The sequence below is a fragment of the Pygocentrus nattereri genome, chromosome 3 (genome assembly GCF_015220715.1).
Source record: "Pygocentrus nattereri isolate fPygNat1 chromosome 3, fPygNat1.pri, whole genome shotgun sequence".
NCBI classification, from domain to species: Eukaryota; Metazoa; Chordata; class Actinopteri; order Characiformes; family Serrasalmidae; genus Pygocentrus; species Pygocentrus nattereri.
The window spans coordinates 33,328,193-33,356,184 of record NC_051213.1 but is presented as its reverse complement, the minus strand read 5'-3'; the positions used below and the strand labels follow the sequence as shown (position 1 = coordinate 33,356,184).

Sequence of the window (27,992 nt, the reverse complement as noted above, 5' to 3'; positions counted from 1 at the left end):
GCTACATTACAGTAAAAGCATGAGAGTCTAAGGTGACTATCTATTCGTTCGTTTAGATAGTTGGAAGATAGAAGGCAGACAGTAGCGTGAACAGAGAGAACTGATCCAACATCAGCAATGAAGATGGCACTTTCTGAAGTCACATTAAGTTCTGTTATGAGATTTTTTTTTTCTAAAAAATCTAACTACCTCATAATAATACAACCTCATGATTCAAACAGTCTCACAGTGCTACTACATAATTCTAACAACCTCATAATATTACCTCATAATACTAGATCTCATTATACTCCCACATCATTCTAACAAACTAATAATACTACCACATAATTGTCCCAACCTTATTATACTACCTCAGCATTCTAATGACCTCATATTACCTCATAATACTAATGACCTCATAATGCTGCCTCATAAAACTACCTCAGGACTCCAACAACCTCATTATACCCTGATAATCTGGAAACACTGTGTAACAATCTCACAAGACTAACCCAATAATTCTAACAAACTCATATCACCACCACATAATTATACCAACCTAATAATTATAGTGCTCTATAACTGCCACAAACTACTGTATAATTCTTAGCTCCTCATTATACTGGCTCATGAATTTAACTACCTCATAATACTACCTCATAATACTACCTTATGATTAGGGGTGCTCGTTATACTGCCTTATAAGTGTAATTACCTCATAATATTACTTTAAAGTTCTAAGGCTCTCATTAAACAAACTCATAATTCAAACTACCTCATAATACTACCTCATAATCCTAATGATTTCATGAATAAAAAACAAACAAATGAACAAATAATAAGTTAAAAAGTAATGGAAAATGATACAAACCTCAGTTATAAAGGTTATCCACAAAGCAAGTCAACCTCTGGATTTCTTGAAACTTCACTTTCTTTTCATTAAAGTCACTAAATTAAAACAGTCCAAAAGTTGCTCGTCAGCTCACTGTTGTTGACCCATGCAGAATGCAAATAGGGTGTGTATAGTTTGTGTGTGTGTGCGTGTGTGTGTGTGTGTGCATAGTGCTTCTCCTCTCTCAGCCCTGTAGTGGAAACCACATGCTGCAAGTGTGCAGACACAGTTTGAGGCTGCTGGGTCACACATTTGCAGCCAGTACTATTTGTGATAAGGTACGTAGGCTGCAGGTTAGTCTTCCACTGAGGCTTCTCAGAGCCATTTTGCCTTAAAGAGAGCTGACAGCTTTCTGTCTATCAGCGAGTCTGCTGCGAAATGGAACTTCTGCTGATGGCCGTCGTCCTCCACGCTTTGTGCTTGTCTCAAGGTAAAATGGTCCCTGCTCTTCATCTGCGTGGTAGGCTTGGTAGATCTTTTTACAGAACCAAGTTCTACAGTTCAGGTGCAGTGCTGTCATATCTTGAAACGTACTTACTGTTTGTCCATAAAAAAGCCGTGGCCTTTTGCTGTGCCCTTTTTTGTGTTTAGTGGCAGCCACTAAACCTGAGGTGGTACAGTATTTCATTGAGTGAATGAAGAAGAGGTGGTGAGTCTTCAACCAGCTCATGCACTTCAAAAGACAGCGGCACAGCATCACATGAAAAACGAAGTCTTTGTGAATCTGTAAACAAGAAATGGCACACTTTGTTGTAGCACTGCATTGTTGCAATATGATAAATGAAAGGAAAGTTATTGCACGTTACACAAAGATTAGTTCGGCTTCACTGCTTTCAGCTGTGGAAAAGTAGGAAGAGCTCAGCAGCAGAACAGCAGGTCGCATAAAGATCAGGTTTGGTACTTTGAGAATCTAAGAGCTTAGTTATTTTTTAATGGCAAAGGAATGCATTGACTCTCTAGATACGACTTATTAAGAAAAGCATGACGATTTTCATGACTTTCAGATCATTAGCCATTTCTTAAACTGTTTTACGTGTTAAGTTCCGTGATCATATCGCAACGCCATTGCTGAAGAAATCATACAGTCTAGCTGCTGGTCTAGAATCAAAACATTCAACGTGGCATGTGCATCAGGGGTAAACAATGAAATTCATTAATAGTGACTGAACAATCTGGGTTTTGTTGGGGCTAAAAACATTAATAACAATCATTTTGAATTGACAGGATTTTAAAAGTACCATTCAACAATATGGAACAGTTGCTGTATTACTTAACGGCATTTCCAGAATATCTCCAAGTTTATCTGACTGGATGACGAGAAGTTCATTCCTTCCCCTACAGATAAAATGTTAACTTATTTTGAGCTAGATTAAGTGCAGATTGCCTCAAATTGTCAGCGGATAGGCCATTGAGGAAGTCTAAATAAATGTACAGGCTAGTTTCAAGCAAGAAAGATATATAAACATAAATCTGTCCTTTAGACTTATTTTTCATATACTGTCTTCAGGATTATTGTACAATACGCTCTAGGAAGAATTTACTAACTACTGTGAAACTAATGTGTCAGGAACTGCTAGTAGAGTTAATGGGGTTAAACATCAGTGTAAAGAAATGCAGAGAGATGAACTGAAACGCACTTTTAAAATTAGTCTAAATTTGCATAAAAGTTGTTCATTGTAAGGTTTAAAATGGAGTGTAAAAAAATTAATAATAATAATAATAAAACTTGGAATATAAAATACTGTAAAGACCACATTTTATGTTTTATTTTTCCAGTAGGTTAGATAAACTGTGCGGAACTGTATTCTCTATAAAGGATGTGCTCTTATTTTCGCTTAGAAAATAACAGACCGTGTCATTTGACATAGGGCACCCAAAGTTTTTCAAACGACCTTATATATGACTCTGATATGGACTTTGTCAGCTATTACCCAAATTCTGGAATAATATGACTTAATAAAATAATGATGCAGATTTCATGCACATTCAAACCTGCATTGTCAGTTTAGTGTGTACTAATCTTCATTTCACTCCAAGTACTTGGTGTTTTTTAGCGCTGCATCTTGGAATCTAAAGCAAAAAAAAGCTCACTAATACAAGTATGATGGAAAAGCACATTATGACATGTCTTTTCCGCCTTTTGACTGAGGACAAGCTGTCCCTTCCAAACAGGAATGTTCAATGTGAAATGGATTTTGGATGGATCATAAATGGACATGCTGTCTCCCTCAGACTTTACTCGGTGCCTTTTTGATTGGTCTGAAACAGTGAGTGTCGGAATAATAGAGACCTTAGTTAACCCTTAGTGCTGAGAATAGCGGCTGTTTCAGCCTTTGAATCTGCTCTTCTCCCTTAACAAATAGCTTTCTTAATGCTGCTGTTTCGTTTATTTTGCAAAGCAAATAACTTTTTTTGTTGTTGCAAACTGCTATTCAAATACATGAATAGGAATATGTTTCACATTCAGTCACCTTTGACTTTTACTCTGATGAAACGAGTCTTAAGCCCTTAGAGAGATGAATTGGGTCTTGAGTGTACTTAGTGTGCTCGCTCAGAAATGAGCGTCTCAAATAGCCTAACAATAAAAGCAGCACTGGGCTTCTTTTACACAGTGATAGAAAGCACAGTAGCACATTCAAAGTATCACTTGCATAAGCTGATACATTTACAATGGCTAGTCTGAACACCTCCCAACTACTCTTGGGCAGAGTTAACCGGCTAGAGTTAGCCTTCTACGCTGTAGACTGGGGTTCAATCCCCACCTTGGCAAACACCCTACACTATACCAATAAGGGTCCTTGGGCAAGACTCCTAACACCACCTTCGCCTACCTGTGTAAAAATAATCAAATTGTAAGTCGCTCTGGATAAGAGCGTCTGCCAAATGCCATAAATGTAATGTAAATGAGTGACTTTATTACCCCAAGTATGTTACACATACAAGGAATTTGTCGTGGTGATGTAACATACTGACCTCAACGGACAAGCACACTGACTGTTAACAAGTATTTAACTGAGGGACAAATAAAACAAAAATATAACAAATACAATGAATAAAGAATAGAGGATTTAAAAATAAGAGTCTGACGTACAAGAGACGACATAAACAAACTCAAAATATAAGATGCTGTCCACTCATTTGTTGTTAAAGCTTCTGTGTAATTTATTGTTATTGTATATTTTCTGCTTTATTTTCTGATACTGAAAAATAAATAAAATGGACTTAATGGCTGTTTTAACTGGAAACAAAGTAAATGAACGGTGGTCTCTGACATGCGCTGCACTATACATGATCTAGTGATGTTTAAAACTGTCTTAACACAACTCACTCCATATATTTTTTCTTTGTCTATATTTGATGGGCTTCCACTTACTTAGCATATTTTGTTCTTGACATATTGCTTAAAACCCAGACTTGACCACCTGCCGCCACTGAGATCAAGAAAAAATTTATTATAAGGATGTTGTGTCCAAAGTTTTTTACTCTTTTAATATTTCAGTATAAAAACTTTAGTTTTTATTGCGCTGAAACCTAAACAGATATTAAATAGTGCACATGCTGAGAGAAATGTCAGAATTTGATAGAGATAAAATCCTTACGCGCTAATTATGGTCATTTTATTAAAAGTAATGCTTGAACAATCCATTTTCTCACTACCAAGACAACAATAACACTACTGAAACCTTGCCAAATGTTTCAGAAGTGACTGTTTCGGTAGAGACAATATTAGCTAATTTTGAGCAGAACTTAAAAACACTAGCCAGGACATGGCTAACAAACACAGCTTAGAGCCCTTGCATACGCAGAAAATCATCATATTTTTAATGAAATTTCAATAACATTTACTCAACTGAGACAACAACTACACTGATTACTACACTGATTAAATGCTGATTTTCAGACTTTGGGGCACATTTACTTCAATGGGATTTAAGCTGCTCATCATGCGGTCATGGACAGGGATATGGATACGGTCTCACTTTCTACTCTTAAATGCAGAGGTGTGGCTAAAATAAAGCTTTGCCTTTAGGCTAAAGTTAGGTTTTGGTTAAAACATGAAAATGTTTTTTGAATAAAAAGTTAATCTTATGATAAATCTAATCTCTTAATTTTAGTTTAAAATATTTGAAAAAGATCTTTTTAATAATAAAAAAAAGAAAATACAGGATAATGTAGGGGTTATGGATTGGCACAGCCACCCTTCTATAGAAAGTCCCCTATAAATGATGATTTTGTATATATTTAGCTGGATGTCATGATGGCTAACTAGAGCACAAAAATGATCATGTGATGTGAGCTGTCATCAAACATTTGCCATTTGACATTACATTTACCAGTAACAGTAACATTGTAATATCACTAAACAAACAGCTCAAGGCAGCATGACATCTGCCATGACATGTTTATGGCATTGTTATGTTATGTAGCAGGGATTTTAACATGCCCCCCCAAACAAGTGGTTGTAAATAGTTAACAGGGTCTCAACATGCGTGCATTTTCTTTAGTAATGCTGTGAAATCTTCACGCGGCTCCTCATGAAACAGCTTGAGAGAATGATCATTTTATCTCAGTGTAATTCTGTGTGCGTTACTTTATAGTTTTGATGCTTTTTTTCACTGTTATTCTAAAATGTGGAAAATACAAGGACAGTTAGAAAACCATTCTATAAGCAGGTGAGTCCAAACTTTGGACGGGTAGTATACGCCTCATACAAACGCGATTCATGTGTGATCCAGCGCATAAGCACTGGAGAAAAATGAGAATTGGAAAGCTGTTTATCTGGTCACTAAGTGTTCATTTGGTCTGAAAAACACTAACAATGCAATAAATACAGTTAACATTAATACAATAATAGTGATTTTGTTTTAAATGAATGTGTGTGTTGAACCGTTTCCTAACCTTGTCTTTAGGAAGCCCAGTATTATTTGTAGTTACCGTTCATTGCATGCTTTAGCTACGATATCCTTCAATAAATTAAATGACAATAAATTAATCAGGTGCTGCTGATGGAATTGAATGATGCGATGGCATCTGGAGGTGTTTAAACACACTTTACTTCTTTTTTTATATCAAAATAAGATATTCTTGTTACTTTTTACTGTATATTTATTTCCATCTATTGAAATATTATATGGTGTTTTTACAATGGAAAACACACTGAAATAAATACTTTCAAACAGTGTATTTAAGACTTTTGCATAGTACTGCATATTGTTGTTGTCCAAAAAAAGTATAAAAAGTGTGTCTATTGTTTGGCAATTTTTAGTATTCTGTGCAATTTGAGCTCAGCAGCTGTCCATTACATGGCATGAGTATTTCATGATGACTGGACCAATAGAAATGCTCCAAACAGCTTTGACTAAAATCTCCTTTCATTAACTTTCATTAGAAGTAAAGAAAGTTTTTGTCCTCTCCTGTAAAGTTACCATTTTGGAGTTTTTCTTTGGGAAGCGACAATACTCTGACTTTTTACAATACTTTTCACAGTCATATATTGACAGCTATTTTAGCAAAAGATCCCATACCAAAGATTTGATTAACAACAAATTCACATTGATTTGAGGCATGTTATCCAACACTAGGACAATATTCAGGGCTGCAGCCGCTTCTTCTGTCGATGAGCATGTAGAGAAACAGAGTGAGTGTTTTAGATTGCCATGTTGTTTGTGTGACTCAAAGTCCTTATAGCCGCTGTCATCGTGTTCAGATCAACACTGTAAGCAGCAATCAGCCACATCGGGACAATATCATTGCAAAACCACTTTACTGTCAAAACAAAAGACCACCAAGGAACAATAAGATAAGACAAAACGAAGAAAGTGGGCCAGTCTGAGAGCAGCTGGCACATTCGGAAAGATCTGTGGCAGAAAAAGAGCAATAAAATCATAAGATGTACCAACAATGAGGCTTTAATCCAGAAACACTCACAAATATAAGTTACAAACGAGGTTCTTTAAAGAATCGTCCACTGAAAGGTTCTTATGGAAACACGTGGCTCTTTTAAGAACCTTTTTTGTCGTTGCCATTTTTAATAGTGAAAACTCTGCCTCTACATCTTGTACTAATAAAAGGAGAATTTCATGAGCTAATTCAAACCACAATTGTTGTCTAGTTGCCTTTCGTGCTGTAAACATTCTATAAAAAAAAGTCTTCCCCAGTGTCCTCCCTGCCACAGTTTGACATTTCCACAGGAAGTGACTCACGGGATGTGGCTGTGCTGCAGTTTACTCTTGCAACTTAGCATAGACATTAACTCTATTCTTTGAGACTATTGACATTGTACTAAAAAAAAAAAAAAAAAAAAAACAACAACCAATAGAAGATTCTCAGCAAACACAAGGGTTACATGTACAGCCAAGTCAGTCTAAAACTCTAACAGGCTTGTATTGACAGTTGTTGACCAACTTCTACAATATAGGAGCACTTTGTAGGTTTACAGTTACTATTGTAACCATTGATGGACAATTTATCAGACCCCCTTACCAAGATTACACCAATTAACATGCCACTACCATGTTGGTGTCACAGAGAGCTGAGACTGTAGAGCTGAGAATGACTCACCATCCAAATAAGATCTGGTCAGTGGTGGTCCCACTTTCATTGATGGTTGAGGCAGAGAGTGGCTGATAAAGTGCACCTACATGCTTAAAAATAAAAGTGCCAAAGGGTTCTTTAGAGCTATGGAGAGCTATGGAAAAAGCTTTGGTTTCCTAAAGAACCTTTCAACAACTTTCTTTAAAAAATGGCACTTTGTGAAACCAAGCTTGGTTCCTCTGTGGCATCACTCTAAAGAACTCTTTTTGGCATATTTACTTTTAGGAGTTTATCTCTGCGTATACTCGATGAAATGTATAGGGTGTAAAAGAGATATACCTAGTAAATTGGTTAATAAACTGTGTATGAACAAGTAATTACATAATATCAATAGCCACAATTCACTGTCCATTTAAATGAACATCTCTCCTTAGGTGGCCTACATACATTCAGCCTCTCCAAGGTTTGCTCTGGAACTCTGAGGGCTCGTCAGGATGAAGGCTGGGTGCCCGTCACCCTGAAACATCTGAGCACAGAGGAAAAAAATGTCACGGCTGAGCAAATCTGTAGGGAACTGGGCTGTGGAGGACTCTTGGAGTTTAAAGAAAACAGGACGGCATCCATCAACACCTGCCTAACTGACTGCATCATCAGAAACTCCACACTGCACAACTGCACTGCAGCTGCAGCAAGCAATTGCTCTGAAGAGGTGGTGGTAGAGTGCGGTGAGTCATCCAGCAGCCAAAGTTTATGCAGACATGGTTTCTGCTGCTAGCAACTGATCTAACCAAATGCATTCATTCCACTAGTGCAAAATGAGGAGGTGGCGCTGTGGACATGTCCCTCCCAGATTTTATTATTATGCGAGATAAATTTGGGAGGGTCTTAGATACATAGCCTATATTATTACTGATAAATATTTGAGAGTCGATTTTTTTTTTTCCATTCAAATCTCCCTTACCCTTGCAACGTTACTAAGCTAAAACAGAGTGGCCATGTGAATGAAGACAGCCAGTGCCACTACCTTGTACTTCTGTCAACATTATATGAATACTGTCTGTCTACACAGTGTTGGGATGTCATTTAGTTGCTTCATGTAAGAACATCCACCTTTCTACCTATTATTGCCACACTTTGGTTTGCTGTGTCTTTTCCTAAATTTGAAACAGTATTTTACATAAGCATAGTGGCAAATGTGTCACTGTAGTTTGTAAAGTCTCATTTAGCTACAACAACAAGCTCCAGGTTCGATGGTGTAGCATTTTAAACTGGAAACTCAACATTTTGTAGCAACTCATTATTTCTCATTATACTGAATGGGATTTTGTGTTAAACATCTGTAAAGCTTGTCCAGCCTGACAACAGTTACCTTGAAACAACACATTTGTGGACAGAGGAGGAACAGATCAGCTGTCATGTCATTCATCATTGTGTGAGGTTTGTCTGAACCTTTCCAAAATAATCTGATTCTGATTGTTTCCATTCTTCAGAGCACCAGGCTGTCCGCTTGGCTGCAGGTCATGACCACTGTGCAGGACGAGTGGAGCTGATGGATGCTGGCCGCTGGGGCTCAGTGTGTGATGATGATTGGAACTCAACAGGAGGAAATGTTGTGTGTGCCCAGCTAGGTTGTGGCACTGCTGTACATGTGACTGCTTTGGTCTATAAATTTGGTCCAGGCACAGGGCCCATCCACATCAGCAAACTCAACTGCACAGGAAAAGAGAGCAACCTCTGGCAGTGCAGCACTCAGAAGAATGAAGATAGCAACTACTGTGGCCACAAAGAAGATGCTGGAGTAGTGTGTTCAGGTACACAATGCTGATACAACTGCACACAGATCAGTGGGTGGAAATACGGTAACACTTTGTTTTACGGACCCTTAGGTTCTAGGTATTAACCAGGTAAATGTGAGGTGCAAACTCCAAACTACTAGATCATACTTTTGGGTAGCATGATGGCAAGTACCAAGGCAGTATATCTAATACTGAAATGCATAACAGGCTCTAGGTATTAATTGGATAAGTGTGAGATAAAAAGTGGGTAAAAAGTACAGGATTGTACACAAACACAGTTCACATCTACATAATACATACCTGTCTATTACCTATGAATGAAACTGAATATGGGCTGTAAAGGAAAGCAATGACTCTTACTATGGTTTTACTGGGTTCTTAGTTTAGAAAATTGTCTTCGCATTATGTGCTGCCATATTAGGACATGTACCTACCTGGAAATTGGATGTGTTTTTATTTTGCTTTTCTGCCTAACCTACTTACTATGTCTTTAAATAGCTAAATAGCTAGAACCTGTTGGTGATTTTAGCATAATTTAGGTAGACTATCATTTTAATTAAACAAAATAACTACGCAGCGCTTACTCAAGAAATAAATCTCTGTGGCATTTTAATGTAATGTAGTTATATACCTTTGTACCTATATATACACATCACACACACACATATATATATGTATATATATATATATACATGTATAATGTATAATTATATATATATATATATATATATATATATATATATATATATATATATATATATATAAACTCAGCAGTGAGTTTATCCCAATATACATTAGAATAAAGTCATATTCATAATTCAAATAAAAATTAAAAACAATAAAAAGTGACAAGAATTTCTTGGTTCCATATTTTTCCTTGACACCTTCACAGCCACCACAGAGACTTGTTAATATCCTCAGTTACACCATGAGCGCAATTTACTGAAGCACTGATTGGTCAAACCAGGAGTTGCTACATATAATACTGTAATACTGGGCTTCCTCAAGGAGAGGTTTGAAAATGGTTCAACAAACACAATAACATCCAGAAAATCACTATTTATTATTCATATATATCTATATATGTATAATTATTAATTAATATTCTATACATTTTGTTTATTCAAATATTAACACTTTTCCCAGCAAATAAACACAAACACAAAAGACTTTCACACAGTACTGTATGTACACACACACACATACACACACATATACACACATACATACATATATATAATGTGTGTGTGTGTGTGTGTGTATACATTGTACATGTATACATTATACATGTATATCCTTGCAGAGGAAAATATATTTTTTTAACATTTGACCATTTCTTTAGGTTCAAAAGTTTGAGGCGTCTAGTGAATTAGATACATCAATTTCAGAACTTCTCAGTATTCTCCTGTTGCTTTAATGACAGCTTGGACTCAGTAGTAATGCCCTAAAAAGAGTGCAAAATGTTGAATATTTCTTCACTTCTTCGTTTGAACTGTTTACTTTTTTGTTTACATTTTTTGAGAAATCTAAAACTGTTATTTGTTTCAAGATTTAAATGAATCGATTTTCAGTGTGGTCTCAGACTTTTGGACCCCACTGTGTATACACACCAAGATGGGAGGGGATAGTAAAAGTAGAGAGAAATTATACTTAAATGAAAGTATAAGTAATGTGTCATAATCTTAATATTGCCAATGCATCTTGAATGCAGGCAATATTTCTATTACTCATTATGAGACAGTTGTAGGAATATCGGAAGATAGTTCACCCCTATAGTAATATTTGATACAATGACTACATTTAAGGTGCTTTCACTTGCTGAGGTATCATTTTCGGCAGTATATCAAGTCTCAGAAAAAGATAAAGCATTATTTGTTTGAGAGGAAGTTGGAAATATCTGCGTAATTAAGGCCCAGGTGCCAAACCTCATGTGCTGAAGTGTTACTGTGTGAAACAGAGCAGTGTCAGCTCTGAGGTGTATCCTCCAGACCTGATTTCAGCACCTCTGGCTGTAAAATATAAGGCTGTGGTTACTCTTGGGCCCTGAACCAATGAAGGTCACTGGTGTGTTTCTACTGCAGTTACTGTGTTGCTGCTGACTGTCGACTGCCACTGAGAAAAAAGTGGCAGTTATCTGTACTCGAACAAACTGGGACAGTCAAAGCTAATTATAAGCATTTCCTCTCAAACAGGAAGCAGTACCGTTACAGTTTCGCCGATCAACACGACTACACCAACAAACTGGACCACAGGTGATCCCTACACTCTAACCTGAAGCTACAGTGAAAATTAACATCTTTCATTTACCAATAGCAAGAAAAGTGTAATGCATGCCTGTATTAGATTCAGTGTGATCTGATTGTCCTGTATCTCTTTAGGCTCTGTAACAGTGATGGTGGTTCAGGAGAGCAGCAGCAGTAGCCTGTCAGGGCCGGTGTGGGGCTGTATCGTTCTGTCTGTTGCTCTGCTATTAGTGTTACTATCAAACGCTGCCCATTGCAAACACTACAAAAGAAGAAAAGGCAAGTATACACACGTCATTTAACAGAACCACGCAACATAACCACCCCCTGCGAAATATTGAATCATTGTTCAAAACTGTAAATTCAATTTATTGGGTTTGCTAGTCATAGCTTTCAAATAATCAGTAAGACCAAAAAAAACCTGAAGACATTTTAGACGTGTCCAGAAGGATGAACAGAGCCATTAGGTAGATGGTTCCATAATGATTGAGAAGACTGACCTCAAGAATTAAATCATAATAAAATTAAGATCCTGAATTTATCGTATATCATAAGTGGAGCTCAAATCTCAAGGCAGATTACTGGAGAACAGTAATGTAAACAGACAGTTACAGTACAGAGTATAATAGAATATATGTAATAGTGTATAATAATTCATAATATCTAAAATGCCTTTTGGTATTTAGTTTATAAAGTATAAATCTACTTGGTTTAAGTTGTTATTATTATAGTTTGTTTAAGTTATTATTGTATTTACTGCAGGATGCTGAGAGGTTTCACTCCTCACTTGATGCATTTATTCGCAAACCTCACAATACCAGAAAATATATGGATATCTTTAATCCTTAAGATGTTGTCCTAAAGGTTTGAACCCACTGCTCGTTTAGGAGCAGATCATTTGCAGAAGGTCTGCTTGGGCTTTTTGCCCAATAGAAAATCATAGGGGAACTTCTCACCTTTTCATTTTTTTTCTTTAAAGTGTTGAGAAACCAACACTGAAAAACATGGTCTGATTTTTTTTTTCTAACACGAAAACTTACCACAAAAAAATCCACTGCTCTGCTTTTTTGCTTGGTACAGCAGTTTATTTTTGACTTTGGCTTCAAACTGAATCAAATCAAATTTATTTGTAGCACTTTTTACAACTGATGCTGTAGCTTCACAGAATTCTAGTAAAGACAAAAAGTTTTAACATGAATGTAAAAACCCCAGGTGAGCAAGCCAGGGGCAACAGTGGCAAGAAAAACTCCCTCAGAGCTGAGGAAGAAACCTTGAGAGGAACCAAGGCCCGGGGACCGATCCTCCTCTGGTCAAACTACCTACAAAGTTGCTATACTTCTAATAGTATTAGTGGTAGTAATAAACTGAAGCTCTGGGATGCACAATGGCTTATTGACATACAGTTGTGTCTAAAAAACTGGGTTGCAGAAATTGAACTTGAATTACAGCCCATAGGCTGATTCGGTATGGATCTATCTGTCACTCTCAGATTAATACAGCTGACTAAATATACTGGAAAAGGTCAGATTGCATGTTACCTCTTATCTGAGATTTGGTCGCATACAAATATCGATGCTGTCAAGATGCATTTTTCTTCAGTTTTTATATATATTTTTTAACACCATTTAAACACACCAGCTGCTCTTTAAACATTTCAAAATGAACGGACTAATAGACAACGGCCAACGATTACAGCTTGTTTCATTAATATATACAGTGGGGTCCAAAATTCTGAGACTACATTGAACCTCTGGGACGTTTTCATTTAAACCTGCAACAAACAACAAAGTTTTGGAATTGTAGAAAAGTTGGAAGCAAAAATCTTTACTCAAATTTAGCAAATCTGTGACGCTGACCATGTTAAGGCCTTCGCGCAAAAGGTCAGTTTTCCGCTCAGACGACTCTCAGGCAGATCTGATCTACTCATCAGAGGCTTTTGCACCAACTTATGGAGTTCATGCTGTCTTGAGTGCTCGCTGTCATTAAAGCAGAGGGAAATATCAAACATTAAGAATTTCTGAAAATTCTGTAAACATTCAAATATTCTATTTTTCACTCAAACTTTTATGCTGATAATGTCATATATAATTTAACATTTGGCACTAAATAAAAAAAAAAACAAGCATTTTCACTGGTGGTCTCAGACCTTTGGACCCACTATTATAAATTAAGAATGTTTCTGTCCTGTAAATTCATCATTTTGGAGAGATTTTGTATACAACAGCAACACAATGGCCAAAGTAATGTTTCCTTTACTCTGGCTCCTCTCAATATAACATTAGTGAACAACAATATATAATACATATAGCAATAATTGTCAACAGAATAAATATACTTTGCAACTGTCACAAGCAAAATCTGATTTAAAGAACCCACATCTTACATTTTCCTGTACTTTAGTACTTCACTGTTTCTCTCCACACATGATGTTTGTGTTGTTTTGTGCACTGAAGTCATAATTATTTTTTATTGCCATTTTTCAACCTGTAATTAAGCAGACTGTTCTCATTATTCTGCCTTTTAGACTGATACATAAAAATGACCTCGTTTTTTGCTGGCTGCTGTATTCAGAAAGCAGTCCAGGCTGAAATGGGTAGTGTTGAACTGCTGTAAGCTGGATTGGTGGATAATGTAAATGTGCTGGTTTTGATTAAATTAGTGATAATCGATGGTTATTTATTCCTACATGGCTGTTTCCAGCCTCTCTTCATCCTTTAGAATTAAACAATCTGTTTTTGACTGATATAAATGTGCTCTGTTCTGATTGGCTGTCCTGTTTTGCATTGCTATAGTAGTGAGCATTGGCTTCAAAACTGGATCTTTTTGAAGCTTAGTTTTCATACACTGACTGTATGGACTGTATGTATGTTTTGCAACATAAATAGTGTTTACATATTACTTCAAAAAAGCGACAGAATATTATAACTTTTATAATAATGTTTAGGGACTACACTGAAGTGTTTTATAGTTTGGAAAATTAGGAAAATGTATAAAATTATAAAACCGTATAATTTGGAAAACTGGGCTTTACAAAATATGGGCCCTTTTAATAGTTCATTAGCAAACATGGTTGAATTCATTGTGAAGACATCATTTAGATGTTTTGGTGTATATTAGTTCTGCTGTGGAGAAACAACTAACCTACACCAAGACCTCTCTCACTATTATCACAGGCACTCTGCTTGCAAGAGAAGTCTACCACTATTATTCAGTGTTGTTTCTGCTCCCAGTATCTACAGGCAATGTTAATGCTTTTATCATAGTGGTCCACGTTCAGCTGTTGAACTCTTTTAAACAAAGACACAAAAGCTTAGCAAGCGCCACTGGAGATTCACATTTAAAGAGAAATTCTAGTAATATATCAGATTATAATCTGTTGATGATAATCGTTTATCAGTGCAGGGAAGGTTCAGAATAGATAGATTTGGCATTCAAAACTTGACAATAACTACTACCACAGTATTAATGCTGTGCTGAAGCTCTGCTAAACGGAGCGGACTTTCAGAGTGGGCTTATCACACCAAAAGCAGTGACTCAGAATGGCAGTTTTTCCTTTAAGTGAGAGCTTTTGGAAACTTGTGAGATGGTTCAATTTTTAAATGTCTTCACTCTACATTGCACACAAAAGGCATGTGCAAATGGAAGCCGCTCAAATGCACCATGAAGTGTAATTCGTTTTTATTTCCTCTGCTTACAGCATGTGTGATTCACCAAAGACAACTTCACGCTCACTCGGGAGAGGACGGGGACATCAACAACCTGCAAGCTGTCACAGTACAAACGTTTACAACTGGTCTGTGCCCTTATACCTATCTAGTACATACAGCTCAAGTTTATGGAAGCATAGAGAACAGACAAGTTAGAACTGGCCTGTTTTATATTGCAGTGATCATGTTTCAACTCCTCTGGTGTCTCTACTCCCTATTCATCAGTGTATTCACCACAATACCAATACATCAACCACTGGGAATCCCTGTGGTGTCACCCAATCCTGACAGCTAGTGCACTGATCTGTAGGCTAATAGATAACGTCAAGCTAGCATCAGTGTAACTCTTACCGGTCATCAAAAAAAGTTTAAAGAAACAGTGATTCTGGTTTTATTGAGTACAAAATGGACTTTTTGTTTTTTTTTACCTTTTCAATCAGAAAAAAAGAAGCCATTCTTTTTTCAATTGTAATATAGATATAGATATATTAACATAGAGATTCTGCTACACACACATTTTCTAAGCCACTTCTCCCTCAGGGTTTGGGGGGGGCTATAAGTGTTTTGACTAAAGAGATTTCTGTGAAGATTAAGTGGGAAAATAAATAAATAAATAAATAAATAAATAAATAATAATTGTGGAAATAATTGAAATAAGACCAGTTTACTGTACCAACCGCTCACAATTCCTTTTCACAGGTGAAAGAGAAGACAGGAGGCCCTCATTGGAAGACGATTCCGAGACCTCCAGTGGCTCTGATTACGAACCTTATCAACACTTTGGTCCACAGTCATTGGCTAATATGAATAATTTGCACTGTAAGCAGCTAAAAGTGTTATTAACAGTCAAACAAATCCACACATTTAAAAGGTTAATATTCTGCTCTCACTTGTCATACACTGTAATTATAACAGCCAGGTGATGACTACACTGAGCAAGTCATAAGTGGATTGTCATTATCAGATGTAACACGCACTGACAAAAACTCTTGACCTTGCAGCCTTGGATGATGCACCTGTGGTTGGTGAGCATAATCAAGCACAAGACCAGATCTGCAAGGAGGACAATGCCCTGAAAAACATGACAGGTTGGAAGTTATTTATTTATGTTTACTCCTTTGCTGCTGTTTACAAATACAGTTTGATTTTATACTTATATGAATTCATATTTCTACTCATGAAACAAAAAAACTTGTTTTTTCCCCCAATATGTTAATGTTCAATTAAACAGTAATTAATATTCTCTGTACAGGATGTGTACTTACATATATACACACATATATATATATATATATATATATATATATATATATATATATATATATATATATATATATGATAGGCAAATATTTGAATATATATTTTTTTACTCCTCAGGCTCTGTTGCTTTTTTTTACATCCTTTTTTGTTCAATTTATAAGTCATAAATAATGTTATAAAATAACAAAGCGTCTGAGAGCTGTTTCTCCTCACTGTAGTAAATTGTGTGGGAGCTGAATGCACTGACGGCCCTTTTCACTGTGTTTGTAGGTGATGTTGATTCAGAGAGCACATCTTCAGGAGAATGTTATCAAAACACACAAACTAAGAAGGAGCAGCTTCTGAGTCCAGGTCAGCCGATGTAACTCTGACAGTCACTGTAGCCCATATGACATTTCATGTGTAGCTTTTCACACCACCTTTATTTCTCTTAAAGATGGTAACCAGTTTTACCCTGAGCACTCGCTGCAGACGGCTCCATTCCTCAACACCAGCCAACCAGCGAACAGAACCCGTAAGTTAAACTGGTCTGCTTAGGTTTTTTCTTTGTTACCTAAGCACACTGTTTAAAACCATTTATCTTGGCAATAAATGTGTTTTTGCATGTAAAAAACATTACATATCATTAGAATAATACATAGAAAATATACCGTTAAAAGTTAGACAAATGTAATGTTTTGAAGAAAGTAGGTGATATTATGTGAGCTAGTCTGAAGTACAAAGTTATACATAAGATAATACATCCGCTACATCAGAGGTGTCCACTCCTGGTCCTGGAGATTGACCACCCGTTAAGAGTTCAGATCCAACACAGCTGGCTCTGGTATTCAGATGGCTCTGAAGGCCTTCATTACGTGAATCAGGTGTGTTAGATTAGGGTTGGAGCTCAGCTATACAGGCTGGTTAGGTCTTCAGGACCAGGTTTAGGCACCTCTGCTCTGCAGGAACAAATGAAATATGTTATGCATTTTTCTACAAATTTTGAACAGCTTCATTGCTGTATTGTGTCTTAACATAAGCACAGGCCACATTTTATGATTGAATTTTTATGTTAAATTCAGCAAATACAGGGTAATTGTGTATTAAAATGTGCAGAAGTGCGTTCTATGTCGAAGGTGTGTGAGCTTATTTTCACTTAGAACATCAACAAAGTATCATTTGATCAGGGGCTCCCAAACTTTTGCTTTTTACCTCTCAATTTCATGCTTATAAATGTATTGCGTCCTTTTTTTTGTTCATATTAATTTTTTTGTTTCCTTTTAAGTCAAAATGAAAGCAAAAGCGTCTGAGAGCTGTTTCTCCTCACTGTAGTAAATTGTGTGGGAGCTGAATGCACTGACGGCCCTTTTCACTGTGTTTGTAGGTGATGTTGATTCAGAGAGCACATCTTCAGGAGAATGTTATGAAAACACACAAACTGAGCAGGAGCAGCTTCTGAGTCCAGGTCAGCCGATGTAACTCTGACAGTCACTGTAGCCCATATGACATTTCATGTGTAGCTTTTCACACCAACTTTATTTCTCTTGAAGATGGTAACCAGTTTTACCCCGAGCACTCGCTGCAGACGGCTCCATTCCTCAACACCAGCCAACCAGCGAACAGAACCCGTAAGTTAAACTGGTCTGCTTAGGTTTTTTCTTTGTTTTTTAAACCAACTTTGTTAATACTGCTAAAATACCCATTAAACATTAAATAAACCTTTATTGAATTTCCAACAGGGATGTTTAAGAACTTTGCTGGGTCTCTAGTTCTTTTTATTCAAGTGTGGCTTAATAATGTTGTCCCTGAGAAATTTAGGAAGCTTCTTCCCCTTCACCAGTTTGCAAGTTGTTATGTAAAATCTGTCCAACCAATAGTTGCGTACTTATTAATGACACCAAGTGCAGTTTTTCCCATCATTAATATTTAGATCTTGATTTATTTTGCAACTGCTATATGTTTAAAGTGCTGTGTAAAGGTCTTAGGTACCTAAGCACACTGTTTAAAACCATTTATCTTGGCAATAAATGTGTTTTTGCATGTAAAAAACATTACATATCATTAGAATAATACATAGAAAATATACCGTTAAAAGTTAGACAAATGTAATGTTTTGAAGAAAGTAGGTGATATTATGTGAGCTAGTCTGAAGTACAAAGTTATACATAAGATAATACATCCGCTACATCAGAGGTGTCCACTCCTGGTCCTGGAGATTGACCACCCGTTAAGAGTTCAGATCCAACACAGCTGGCTCTGGTATTCAGATGGCTCTGAAGGCCTTCATTACGTGAATCAGGTGTGTTAGATTAGGGTTGGAGCTCAGCTGTACAGGCTGGTTAGGTCTTCAGGACCAGGTTTAGGCACCTCTGCTCTGCAGGAACAAATGAAATATGTTATGCATTTTTCTACAAATTTTGAACAGCTTCATTGCTGTATTGTGTCTTAACATAAGCACAGGCCACATTTTATGATTGAATTTTTATGTTAAATTCAGCAAATACAGGGTAATTGTGTATTAAAATGTGCAGAAGTGCGTTCTATGTCGAAGGTGTGTGAGCTTATTTTCACTTAGAACATCAACAAAGTATCATTTGATCAGGGGCTCCCAAACTTTTGCTTTTTACCTCTCAATTTCATGCTTATGAATGTATTGCGTCCTTTTTTTTTGTTCATATTAATTTTTTTGTTTCCTTTTAAGTTAAAATGAAAGCAAAAGGGTCTGAGAGCTGTTTCTCCTCACTGTAGTAAATTGTGTGGGAGCTGAATGCACTGACGGCCCTTTTCACTGTGTTTGTAGGTGATGTTGATTCAGAGAGCACATCTTCAGGAGAATGTTATGAAAACACACAAACTGAGCAGGAGCAGCTTCTGAGTCCAGGTCAGCCGATGTAACTCTGACAGTCACTGTAGCCCATATGACATTTCATGTGTAGCTTTTCACACCAACTTTATTTCTCTTGAAGATGGTAACCAGTTTTACCCTGAGCACTCGCTGCAGACGGCTCCATTCCTCAACACCAGCCAACCAGCGAACGGAACCCGTAAGTTAAACTGGTCTGCTTACTTTTTAACTGGCTTGGTAATACAGTTGAAATCAAAGATCTGACATTTTAAATATTTTTTTTTCTCTGTGGTGCAGACGACACGAGCGATTCGGACAGTACATCCTCTGGTGAATGCTATGAAAACATAGGCTTGGAGGCTGAAGCCTTTGTCCAGACATGTAAGTTCAAATGTTCTTCAGCTTAGAAGAAAATGAATTGAAGACTGAGAACTAGAGTGGCCTGTCTGTGTTTTATAGCACTGATCTTAAAGGGGAATTTCACCATTTTCCAAAATTCTATATCATTACATTTTTAAGATGCAAGGTCATTCAGTCTGGTTTAATGTAAATGCTCTGTCCTAGAGAAATGTACCAAGTCAGACGTGTTCACAGTGGTAAAGAGAGGAACCAGACGTCTGAAGAGTTTAATGACTTTTGAAGCTACCTCAAATGAACTTATTACATGACATGGATATGAATACGCTGCCTGGTGCCCGAGACATTGTTTTACCATAGTTTACAGGTCTGGTTGTAAGGAAAAATACTGCACTAGGAAAACTTTGGTGTTCATATTTAGCACTGTTACACCACTATCCACACTACAGGTAAAACTCAGAAGACACACGCAGGTTCACTGGTGGTTTTGGATAGTAGCAAACACGCAGTGACTAGTATACTTGTGTTGTAGACATTGTGACCTCTGGTTCCTATCACCACCACCACTGTAAAGAAAATCTGGCTCTGTAAATTTCTCTATAATGAACCATTTCACATCGATTCAGTCTGAATATCTCTGTGTACATCTCAGTCTTAATTATGCAGACTTATGCATGTTGAAAAAAATGGTGGAATTCCTCTTTAACATTAAAATTAAATTCACATTTGATGTGTAAAAACGTTCTGGCATTAGACGGATCATATGATCTTTTATTTGACACATAAAACTATTTGCTGCCCGAAAAATGTCATTTCATCCCCTCTGGTTCCAGCCTGATTTTAACCCTCATTCTTATGGTACTAAGGGTACTAAAAAGAGGCATTTGAAGTAATAAAATAACACCAGCTCCAGTCGTGGGGACCCCATGCAGTTTTAACTAATCGCTATCCAAGCCAGCTCATTTAAGACTTGATTATTGTATGTTGCAAGGCAGTGAGTCCTCAAGACTAGAGCAGAACCAGTGACTTAAAGAACTTTTCGATGGACGGTTCTTTGACGACTCAACTGAAACCACTTGTTTGAACAGTTCCTTAGAGGTTCTTCTGTGGCGTTACTCCAACGAACCCTTTACAGCGTCTTTGTAAGAATGCATATTACTCTCAGTGGTGTGTGGTACATGAGGGAAAACACAACACTGTTCTATAACATCAAATGTCTCCTCTCGTTCATCTCTGAAAGTTGAGGGAAGCCCATCACTTCCTGAGCAGAACCCCCTGAACCACCACACTCCTCAGCCGACAGGAAACAGCAATCTTTTCATACCAAGCTCTCCGAATCAAGGTACATCTCAGGTGTAGCCATGCAAAATATCTCTGCCGAAAGGCCTTTAATGATCTGGCTCAGTCCAGGTTCTTGTTTCATACAGTAGTCTGACATGATAAGACTTCATATTCCACTACAAAAATAAAAAAATAGGGTTTAATAAGACAGTGACATCTTAGTGTTTAAGATCTACCATGTCTGACATGAACTGATGCACTACTCTCATTCTTTTCCTTCCTAGATGACAGCAGCACATCATCGGACGAAGCATATGAAAATGTACCAGATATTGAGGAGGAGAATTGCGAGTCCTCTTCAAGCAGTGACTATGACGACGTCGCAAACTGGTGAACTTCAAATGCTAAGGCATTTAAGGCCTTAAATCAAGTTCTCAAAGACTGCTAGCATATTATTTATTCTACTCTCTCAATGTGCTGGTAATGAGATCCGGCACATTTACGTTAGTTCAAAATATAATGTTTATTCGTTATTTACTCTGTACACTATATTGTTTGCTCTCTGTGCTTTTGATTGGAGCAAAACAAACAGTTTAAATATTTAAACGTGTTACACATGAATATATGCAGTTCTGAAGACCTCAGGACTTCAACAGTTTGGTGAATGTCTGAATAAAGAATGTTCTCTTCATAGGGTGCCAAATATTTTGCTGTCAGTCTCACAACTAAAACATCTTAACAGAAACTATTCAGTGACATGAAAGAAATTCAGTTTGGTGTGGAAGTGTGGTCTAAAGTAATGATTCAGTTATACCTTTCCATACTTTGATGCCACCTGAATGTATTTGTAATGTTAAATGCGGCAATAAAGGGTGAAACTCAAAACAGATTTCTCAGAAGAAAGAAAAATAACAGCAGGAAAAAAAAAACTACAATGGAAATGACACCATAAAGTGACCCTATATTAAACACCAAGTGTAGCTTATCCTATAAATATCTGGTTTCTCCATCTCAAACACTCTAATAACAGGCATGGAATAATAATAGAAAATGGCCAGCATCTTCTCTGAAGCACAGAGTGTATTAGTACTTGGGTGAAACCGAGTTGCTTGGTGCAGTGTGGTCCATAAGATCATCAAGCTTTGTGCTGACCACAAACCCACTTGAGCTGCGGTATATGCCTCAGCTCAGTCAGCGTGAAGACAGAGTGCCAGCTGCACTGGCAGGCATATGCACGAGCCCCCTGCCTCCTCTTCAGCTTGGCTCGCAACTTGCTATGGTCTGGCATGTTGTTTCTACAACACAAAATCACATGCAAATTGAAAAACCATCTTTTTCTCTCTCCAATCTTTAATCAGTGCACCAGTAATAATTGTCCATTCCATTTTGCATTTTGCTCACAGAAACCAGCCCAAAGTGTTTGATAAACAGTACAATTCAAAAGTTTGGAACCACTGTTCTCTTTATTACATCCTGACGCCATATTGCCCTACAAAAACACTATTATTAATAAAAACTAATGTTGCTAGTGCATGTATGAAATGATCAGTGGTGGACATGCACATGTACTTCATTACAGTATTTAGGCACTTATTAATGTATTTAAACTATAAAGTATTTCCCTATTTTGAGACTTTTACTCCTCAAAGTTTGACAGTAAATGATCTCTTTTTACTTTTTGCTCCAGTGTTTGCTGAAAGAGGAGGAAAAGGAGAAATGTTGGCTTGTTAGAAGATCTCGCAACACCTTTGACACTCAAGTATTTTTAAAATTTTTAAAGTACTTTCACAGGAAAATATAAACAGCACTTACACGTCCACTTGAGTAATATCTTACCAAGGGTATCTCTACTTTCGTCCGCCACTGGAAATGTTTCTGTTAACGTCTTAGTACTCTACAGCTTTACAGGTTTCATTTCATTTGAAGGAAGCTGTTTAAAGTATGAAGAAATGCTTAATGTGTTCAGAGTGATGAACAGAATTAGCATCCAGAAGACCTTGTATCTGAAAAGTAGTCATCAAATCTGAGGCAGATCATGTATCAAGAAATAACTATAAATAGACAATTACAGCATCTTATTTTGTGTTTAATAACTTGTGGATGCTGCCAAAAAATGGAAATAACATACCTTCTGTTGTCTACCCACCCACACACTAAGTTACTGAATAAAATAAAAGCAATTATTAATATGACAAGTGATTCCAAGCTTTTGAACGTCTAGAAGACAAATCTTTGCAAAACAGACCACATATTTACTTAACAGACAAATAGGAGGCTGAAGATAATGTTTGGATACAACATTAACATAACTAGACCCCTGTGCCTGAGTGGCTCTGAGGACACTATAAACAGAAATTGAGCACCCAAAACAAACTGAATTGGTCATTTCTAAAAGTTGCAGAAAAATGTAATTTTACATTTGTTCCCTGCAGAGGATGTTCACTTATTTTCACTGTCATTTGTCAGAGGCACCCAAACTGTTGTATTTTTATATATATTAAATTCTCACTGCAAACAAATCTTCAAAAAGCTCCTTAAGTTAAGAGTTTGGCTCTGCTCGAGAAAGTGACACAAAGAAGTGCATAAATGGAGTAAACAACATAAAGAGCTGCAGAACATGAGTCACTGTGCGTTTGATGGTGGAACCAAGTACAGAGCATTCCGACTTTGAGCCTGAGATAAGGAAATGATGCAGTCTTGCGGAAAAAGCATCTCGTCTTCCGTTATTCATGCTTTCATGTTGACAAGCATTTCTTTAAGATATTACTGCATATTTGCCTTCAGCACCTAGACTGATGCTCTTCATGCGACAGAATATCTTGCTCTGTTACCCTACGACAAAAAAAAAACGAACAAAATCTTCTGAAAGTCACGTGAAGATAACGGACCACTGACCAGTTCAGCTGCCCAGTGCTTATTTTTATTATGTATTTGCTTCAGTTTCGTAGCCTGTGCTACTGCTGCCCTCTCCTGTCTAAAATGCATCATCCAATACTACATGGGCATACCTGAAGAAGAGATAGTCACAGGAAGAGTCCCACTCATGATCGTCAAACACGGCTACACGGAAGTCGCAAGATGTACATCTCAGCTGGTCACATGCCCTTCAAGAGAAGGTGAATGTATATATACATGTAATGTAATTACATGTAATTTGAGTTATGCTATAAGTGTAAAAATGTATAATGCCAGCATGATATGCTGTTATTGCTAACTTGAACATACCATCATTAGCTAAATGCTAATGTCGGTATGATGTAATGATGAGGCACCACACAATAACAGTGTCATTTCCATTTCGTGCAAAATGTTAGCTTTTGATTTGAGATGATTAGGGATGCAATGATCATGATTTTTTATGGGTGATTCCAAATATGATTTTTTGCAGATGAATTTTTTGTTCACTGATTTCTATTAGCATTTTTTTTAACCCCACAGGTTGTACTCTGAGAGCTAAATGAACACATGAATCACTTTTCTGGCACTTTCTGTAAGCCAGAGTTTCAATATAAATAATGTTATTTGTTTGTAAAAGAATAAGAGATGCATAATGATATTTAATTCTCTAATAAAGGTTGTATTCATCATAATATACCACTGATTTTTGTACATGTATATAATAATAAAAAGAAGATTGATCCTGAAAGCAGTCTATAAATGTAGTTATGTTATAATTGAAGTTTGGGGGAGGAACATGCCTGAAACCCCTCCTTCTTCCAATCTAACGCTCCATAAATTCACATCCTCACCTTCCGTTCCTGTGACAAAGGTTCCCAATCCCCACCGCCACCCCTTCTCCTCCCTGTTCCTCAGTCCTCCTACAGCTATGAGGGGTCTGGCCTTCTATCTACAGACAGAAGCTGCCCTGAACTCCAGCCCATGTTCTCAGAGTTCTCTCCCCTCCCTCAATCAGTCTTCCCTCATACTACCAGCACATGTTGATGTCATGATCTGAACTCACAAATGTGTTTTGGAACGAAACCCTTTAATTATACTATGACAATTTGATGTAGTTGAAGCAGAAGCACCTACTTCACATTATTTACATAATAAAACTGCAACATAGACTCTACAAAAATCCAGATTCTAGACACTGAAGTACATGCTGCCCAAAACTGATTATTGATTACAATGCCCCCTACACTTCCCCAGCCCCCCAACCAATATACAAGGTCTACTGCATCTTACTTTCTACTTTGTTATTTTTAGTTTAGTGCTGTTCATATAAAATATAGGTGTTTTCCCCCATAATGACGGAGTCACACTGGAATATAACTAAAGACGCCTATAAAAAATTTAAAAAAAGTTTTATATTTTCAGAATTTTTAAACTGCTGCAGGCTCAACAGGTGGTTTTCACCACCAATTTTGTGATGTCACAAAATGTTCCACATCACAAAAAACAACAAATTCACTAAAGGCTTTCCATATGTGGACTGTGTGGACTGAGCGAGTGAACGGTACTGAGCGAGTGAACAGTACGTTTTGTAACTTTAATAATGCATAGAAACTAAATCTTATCCTTTAATTTCAAAGAAGTGAGGAAGATTAGTCTTTACAGAATATGGGCCCTTTAGCACCTTAGAGCATCATTACTTAACATAACTGAACTAAGCTCAGAGTATCAATCAACAGTTGGTTCAGACTGCAGAGTGCAGAAGTTCATCATCATAACATTCACCTTTGAGAAATACTTGTTCCAACACCCCTTGTTATTGAGCTTCCACCCAGGAACAGAGGGCAGCATCTGTACGCAAAATGCAGAAGCACAATTAACCAAGTCCATGTGGTCGCTCACCAGCTCAACTCAGACGATTAGTTAATCTTCTTCTGGAGAAACAAACAAAAAAACCTGTACTTAATATTCATCCTCAAGGTCTACATTCAAACATATTTAACTAAAACAAGCTATGATAAGGCTCTATCTTTTAGGTTATCAGTCCTGCTTCATAAATATAAACGAGAATGGACACTAACTGACCAAGGCCTTTGCTAATATCTGTCAAATGAATGAAATGGCAGAGAGTTTTAACACTAACGATACCGAATTAGTTGCATTAATACTTTTGTAAAATTGTTATATTTGCGTTTCCATGAATTCACAATAACTACTCTTATGAACAATAACAATAAACGAACATAAATCTGAAATCTAACGTGTGCGATTATAGATTATTGCAATTACAAATCTGAAATATTAATACATGTAATAACAGCCTTTAACATGCATCAATTTTCCAGTTGTCCTCTAAACCTTTGTAAAGGCTTTTCTATTTAATAAGGCTTAGATTAGTAGTATCTTTGGTCATTGGTTTGGGAAGACTATTTTTTGTGTGCAATGCAATACCTCTTGAATCTTAAATTGAATAAGATTATAATCTAATAGTATATCTTCTTCATAACCATCATCTACTTACTTTTTTGAAGCTGCCTGAGGAGAAGAAGTCTTAGTGCAGCTCCTCTCTGCAGTGGGTATCTGTAAACGTTTAGTTTATCTTGGTGAGCGGCGTAGCACCTTTTTCATTGTTAGATGTGGAAATTGCCCAGTTACACTGCAAGTCCAAAAGTATCCAGACACCCATACAAATGAGTGAATTCAGTTATTTTTCCCATTACTGATACAAGCATTTAGCTGAGCGGTATAAAGCCCCCCAGCATTCGGCTGTGCTGCAGTGGAGCCTGGAGCGTCCTCTGGAGTGATGGAGCTCCACCCGATACCGTTGAGATGACTTGGGCTGGAGCATGTGACCCAGAACTGATCATCCAACATCAGAACCTGACCTAATGTTCTTGTAGCATCGATCTACAGGAGGAGGTTTGGTGACCACTGATCTAGTCTACCGTTAAAACCTTACTAGAAGACAAGAGGCTGTTACTGCAGCAAAGGGGACGAACTTTATAGTAACACCTTGGTCTTTGAGGCTGAATGAGCAGGTGTCTACACATTTTTGGACATGCAGTGTAGCTTTTATGCACTACAACCGTCACACTCACATCTGAACCGACAGTCAGGTAATCATCATCCAGGATTTCCTGAAGGGCAGCCTCGGTGTCGCTGTCTGCTCCGGCTTCGTCTTCACTCGTCCTGTTAGCAATGAAACAGCTCGGTTTAGTGTTTCACCATCAAAACAGAGCGAACAGGGCCGAACTACCCACTCCATTAGCTCAGCTGATGTCACACAATCAAAGATATAACCGGATAAACCGTCGCATTTCTAGAAAACGTGTAAATATGATCTGAAGGTTCGCGACTCGAGGTTCGCCTTACAGTACCTCGACCACTTAACCTAGTTAGCTGCGTGGCTAAACAGCTAGCTCTGTGCAGAGCTGCGGTGATTGCTGTACCTGTGCCTGGAATCATCATTTCTCCGCTGTCTGAAACTGTCTCGGCTTACTTTAAAATTACAGGGAGGCTCAGCTGACAGTGAAGTATTTCGACAAAACTTTGCTTCAACCTCGTCAAGTAAATCGTCCAAATTATCCGCCATGATAGGCTGTGTCTCAATCCTCCACTCTGTTCCCTTCAGTCCCTCACTCCGTCTAATGCGGGAATCACAGTGGATGCAAGCGGAGGAGAAAACAGGCGTCAGACTGACACCTTTGCATACATGTGCTTGACAGGACTTTTGCATTCATTGTCATTAGAAAGTTACAGTTATTCAGCTCCAGCTTATTTAGGTCTTTAAACTGAGTTTGTTTTCTTCATACACTTCGTCACACACAGATAAGGTTGTAGGCAGCGAATCAAGGGAGGCTGCTGGAATGGATAAAGGCCGAGGAAGGAGCTGTCACCATAGAAACCCCGTAGTGACATAACACCACGGTCACAACACAAAGATGCGTGTCACGTGCATGTTGAGGAGCGAAAGAGAGCTTATTATTATTATTATTATTATTATTATTATTATTACAACGCCATTATATGCAATATTTCCAGATCAAGTTGTATTGTTTACGGGAAAGTAGTTTTTCTAAGTACAGATAAGTTCTACCTAAAACGAAATACAAGTGAACAGCAACCCGATGTGAAAGTGCTCACCAACTAAAGCGGTTCTGAGTTCGGTCAGGTCGGTTCCCGATCACAGACCCATGTTTTCCTGCCAACTGCAAAAGTGTG

The 27,992-nt window shown here is 37.4% G+C and overlaps 2 protein-coding genes across 5 annotated transcripts; one reads left to right on the top strand and one right to left on the bottom strand.

The window, feature by feature from the left end:
• Positions 1 to 1,083: 1,083 nt before the first annotated feature.
• Positions 1,084 to 21,567, top strand: LOC108437340 (T-cell differentiation antigen CD6-like). Of its 4 annotated transcripts, XM_017714377.2 has the most exons (17): positions 1,084 to 1,304; positions 7,843 to 8,133; positions 8,899 to 9,219; positions 11,397 to 11,456; positions 11,583 to 11,726; positions 15,145 to 15,240; positions 15,854 to 15,973; positions 16,156 to 16,242; positions 16,685 to 16,765; positions 16,851 to 16,928; positions 17,778 to 17,858; positions 17,944 to 18,021; positions 19,194 to 19,274; positions 19,360 to 19,437; positions 19,536 to 19,619; positions 20,836 to 20,937; positions 21,161 to 21,567. In XM_017714377.2, the coding sequence occupies exons 1-17, from the start codon at positions 1,253 to 1,255 to the stop codon at positions 21,268 to 21,270; spliced, it is 1,944 nt and encodes a 647-aa protein (XP_017569866.2). In that variant the 5' UTR covers positions 1,084 to 1,252; the 3' UTR covers positions 21,271 to 21,567. The 4 variants fall into 4 exon arrangements, with proteins under 4 accessions (XP_017569866.2, XP_017569867.2, XP_037393242.1 ...); XM_017714378.2 differs by lacking the exons at positions 20,836 to 20,937; positions 21,161 to 21,567 and adding an exon at positions 20,587 to 20,776; XM_037537345.1 differs by lacking the exons at positions 19,194 to 19,274; positions 19,360 to 19,437.
• Positions 20,952 to 27,404, bottom strand: c3h8orf37 (chromosome 3 C8orf37 homolog). Its single transcript, XM_017714380.2, has 6 exons — positions 27,221 to 27,404; positions 26,870 to 26,960; positions 26,293 to 26,351; positions 25,557 to 25,622; positions 23,885 to 23,980; positions 20,952 to 22,171 (listed from the first exon to the last, which is right to left on the bottom strand). Exons 1-6 carry the CDS (start codon positions 27,361 to 27,363, stop codon positions 22,012 to 22,014), a joined length of 615 nt encoding a protein of 204 aa, XP_017569869.1. The 5' UTR covers positions 27,364 to 27,404; the 3' UTR covers positions 20,952 to 22,011.
• Positions 27,405 to 27,992: the final 588 nt, after the last annotated feature.

What these genes read in the sequence shown, in the direction of transcription:
- LOC108437340 (XM_017714377.2), top strand. Translation starts at nt 1,253, where the DNA reads ATGGAACTTCTGCTGATGGCCGTCGTCCTCCACGCTTTGTGCTTGTCT. An exon ending in ACCAACAAACTGGACCACAG is followed by an intron (nt 11,457 to 11,582) that starts GTGATCCCTACA and finishes GTATCTCTTTAG; the next exon opens with GCTCTGTAACAGTGATGGTG. An exon ending in TGCCCTGAAAAACATGACAG is followed by an intron (nt 16,243 to 16,684) that starts GTTGGAAGTTAT and finishes CTGTGTTTGTAG; the next exon opens with GTGATGTTGATTCAGAGAGC.
- c3h8orf37 (XM_017714380.2), bottom strand. Translation starts at nt 27,363, where the DNA reads ATGGCGGATAATTTGGACGATTTACTTGACGAGGTTGAAGCAAAGTTT. An exon ending in CCTCAGGCAGCTTCAAAAAA is followed by an intron (nt 25,623 to 26,292) that starts GTAAGTAGATGA and finishes TTTTGCGTACAG; the next exon opens with ATGCTGCCCTCTGTTCCTGG. An exon ending in TGTGACTATCTCTTCTTCAG is followed by an intron (nt 22,172 to 23,884) that starts GTATGCCCATGT and finishes TTTGTGTTGTAG; the next exon opens with AAACAACATGCCAGACCATA.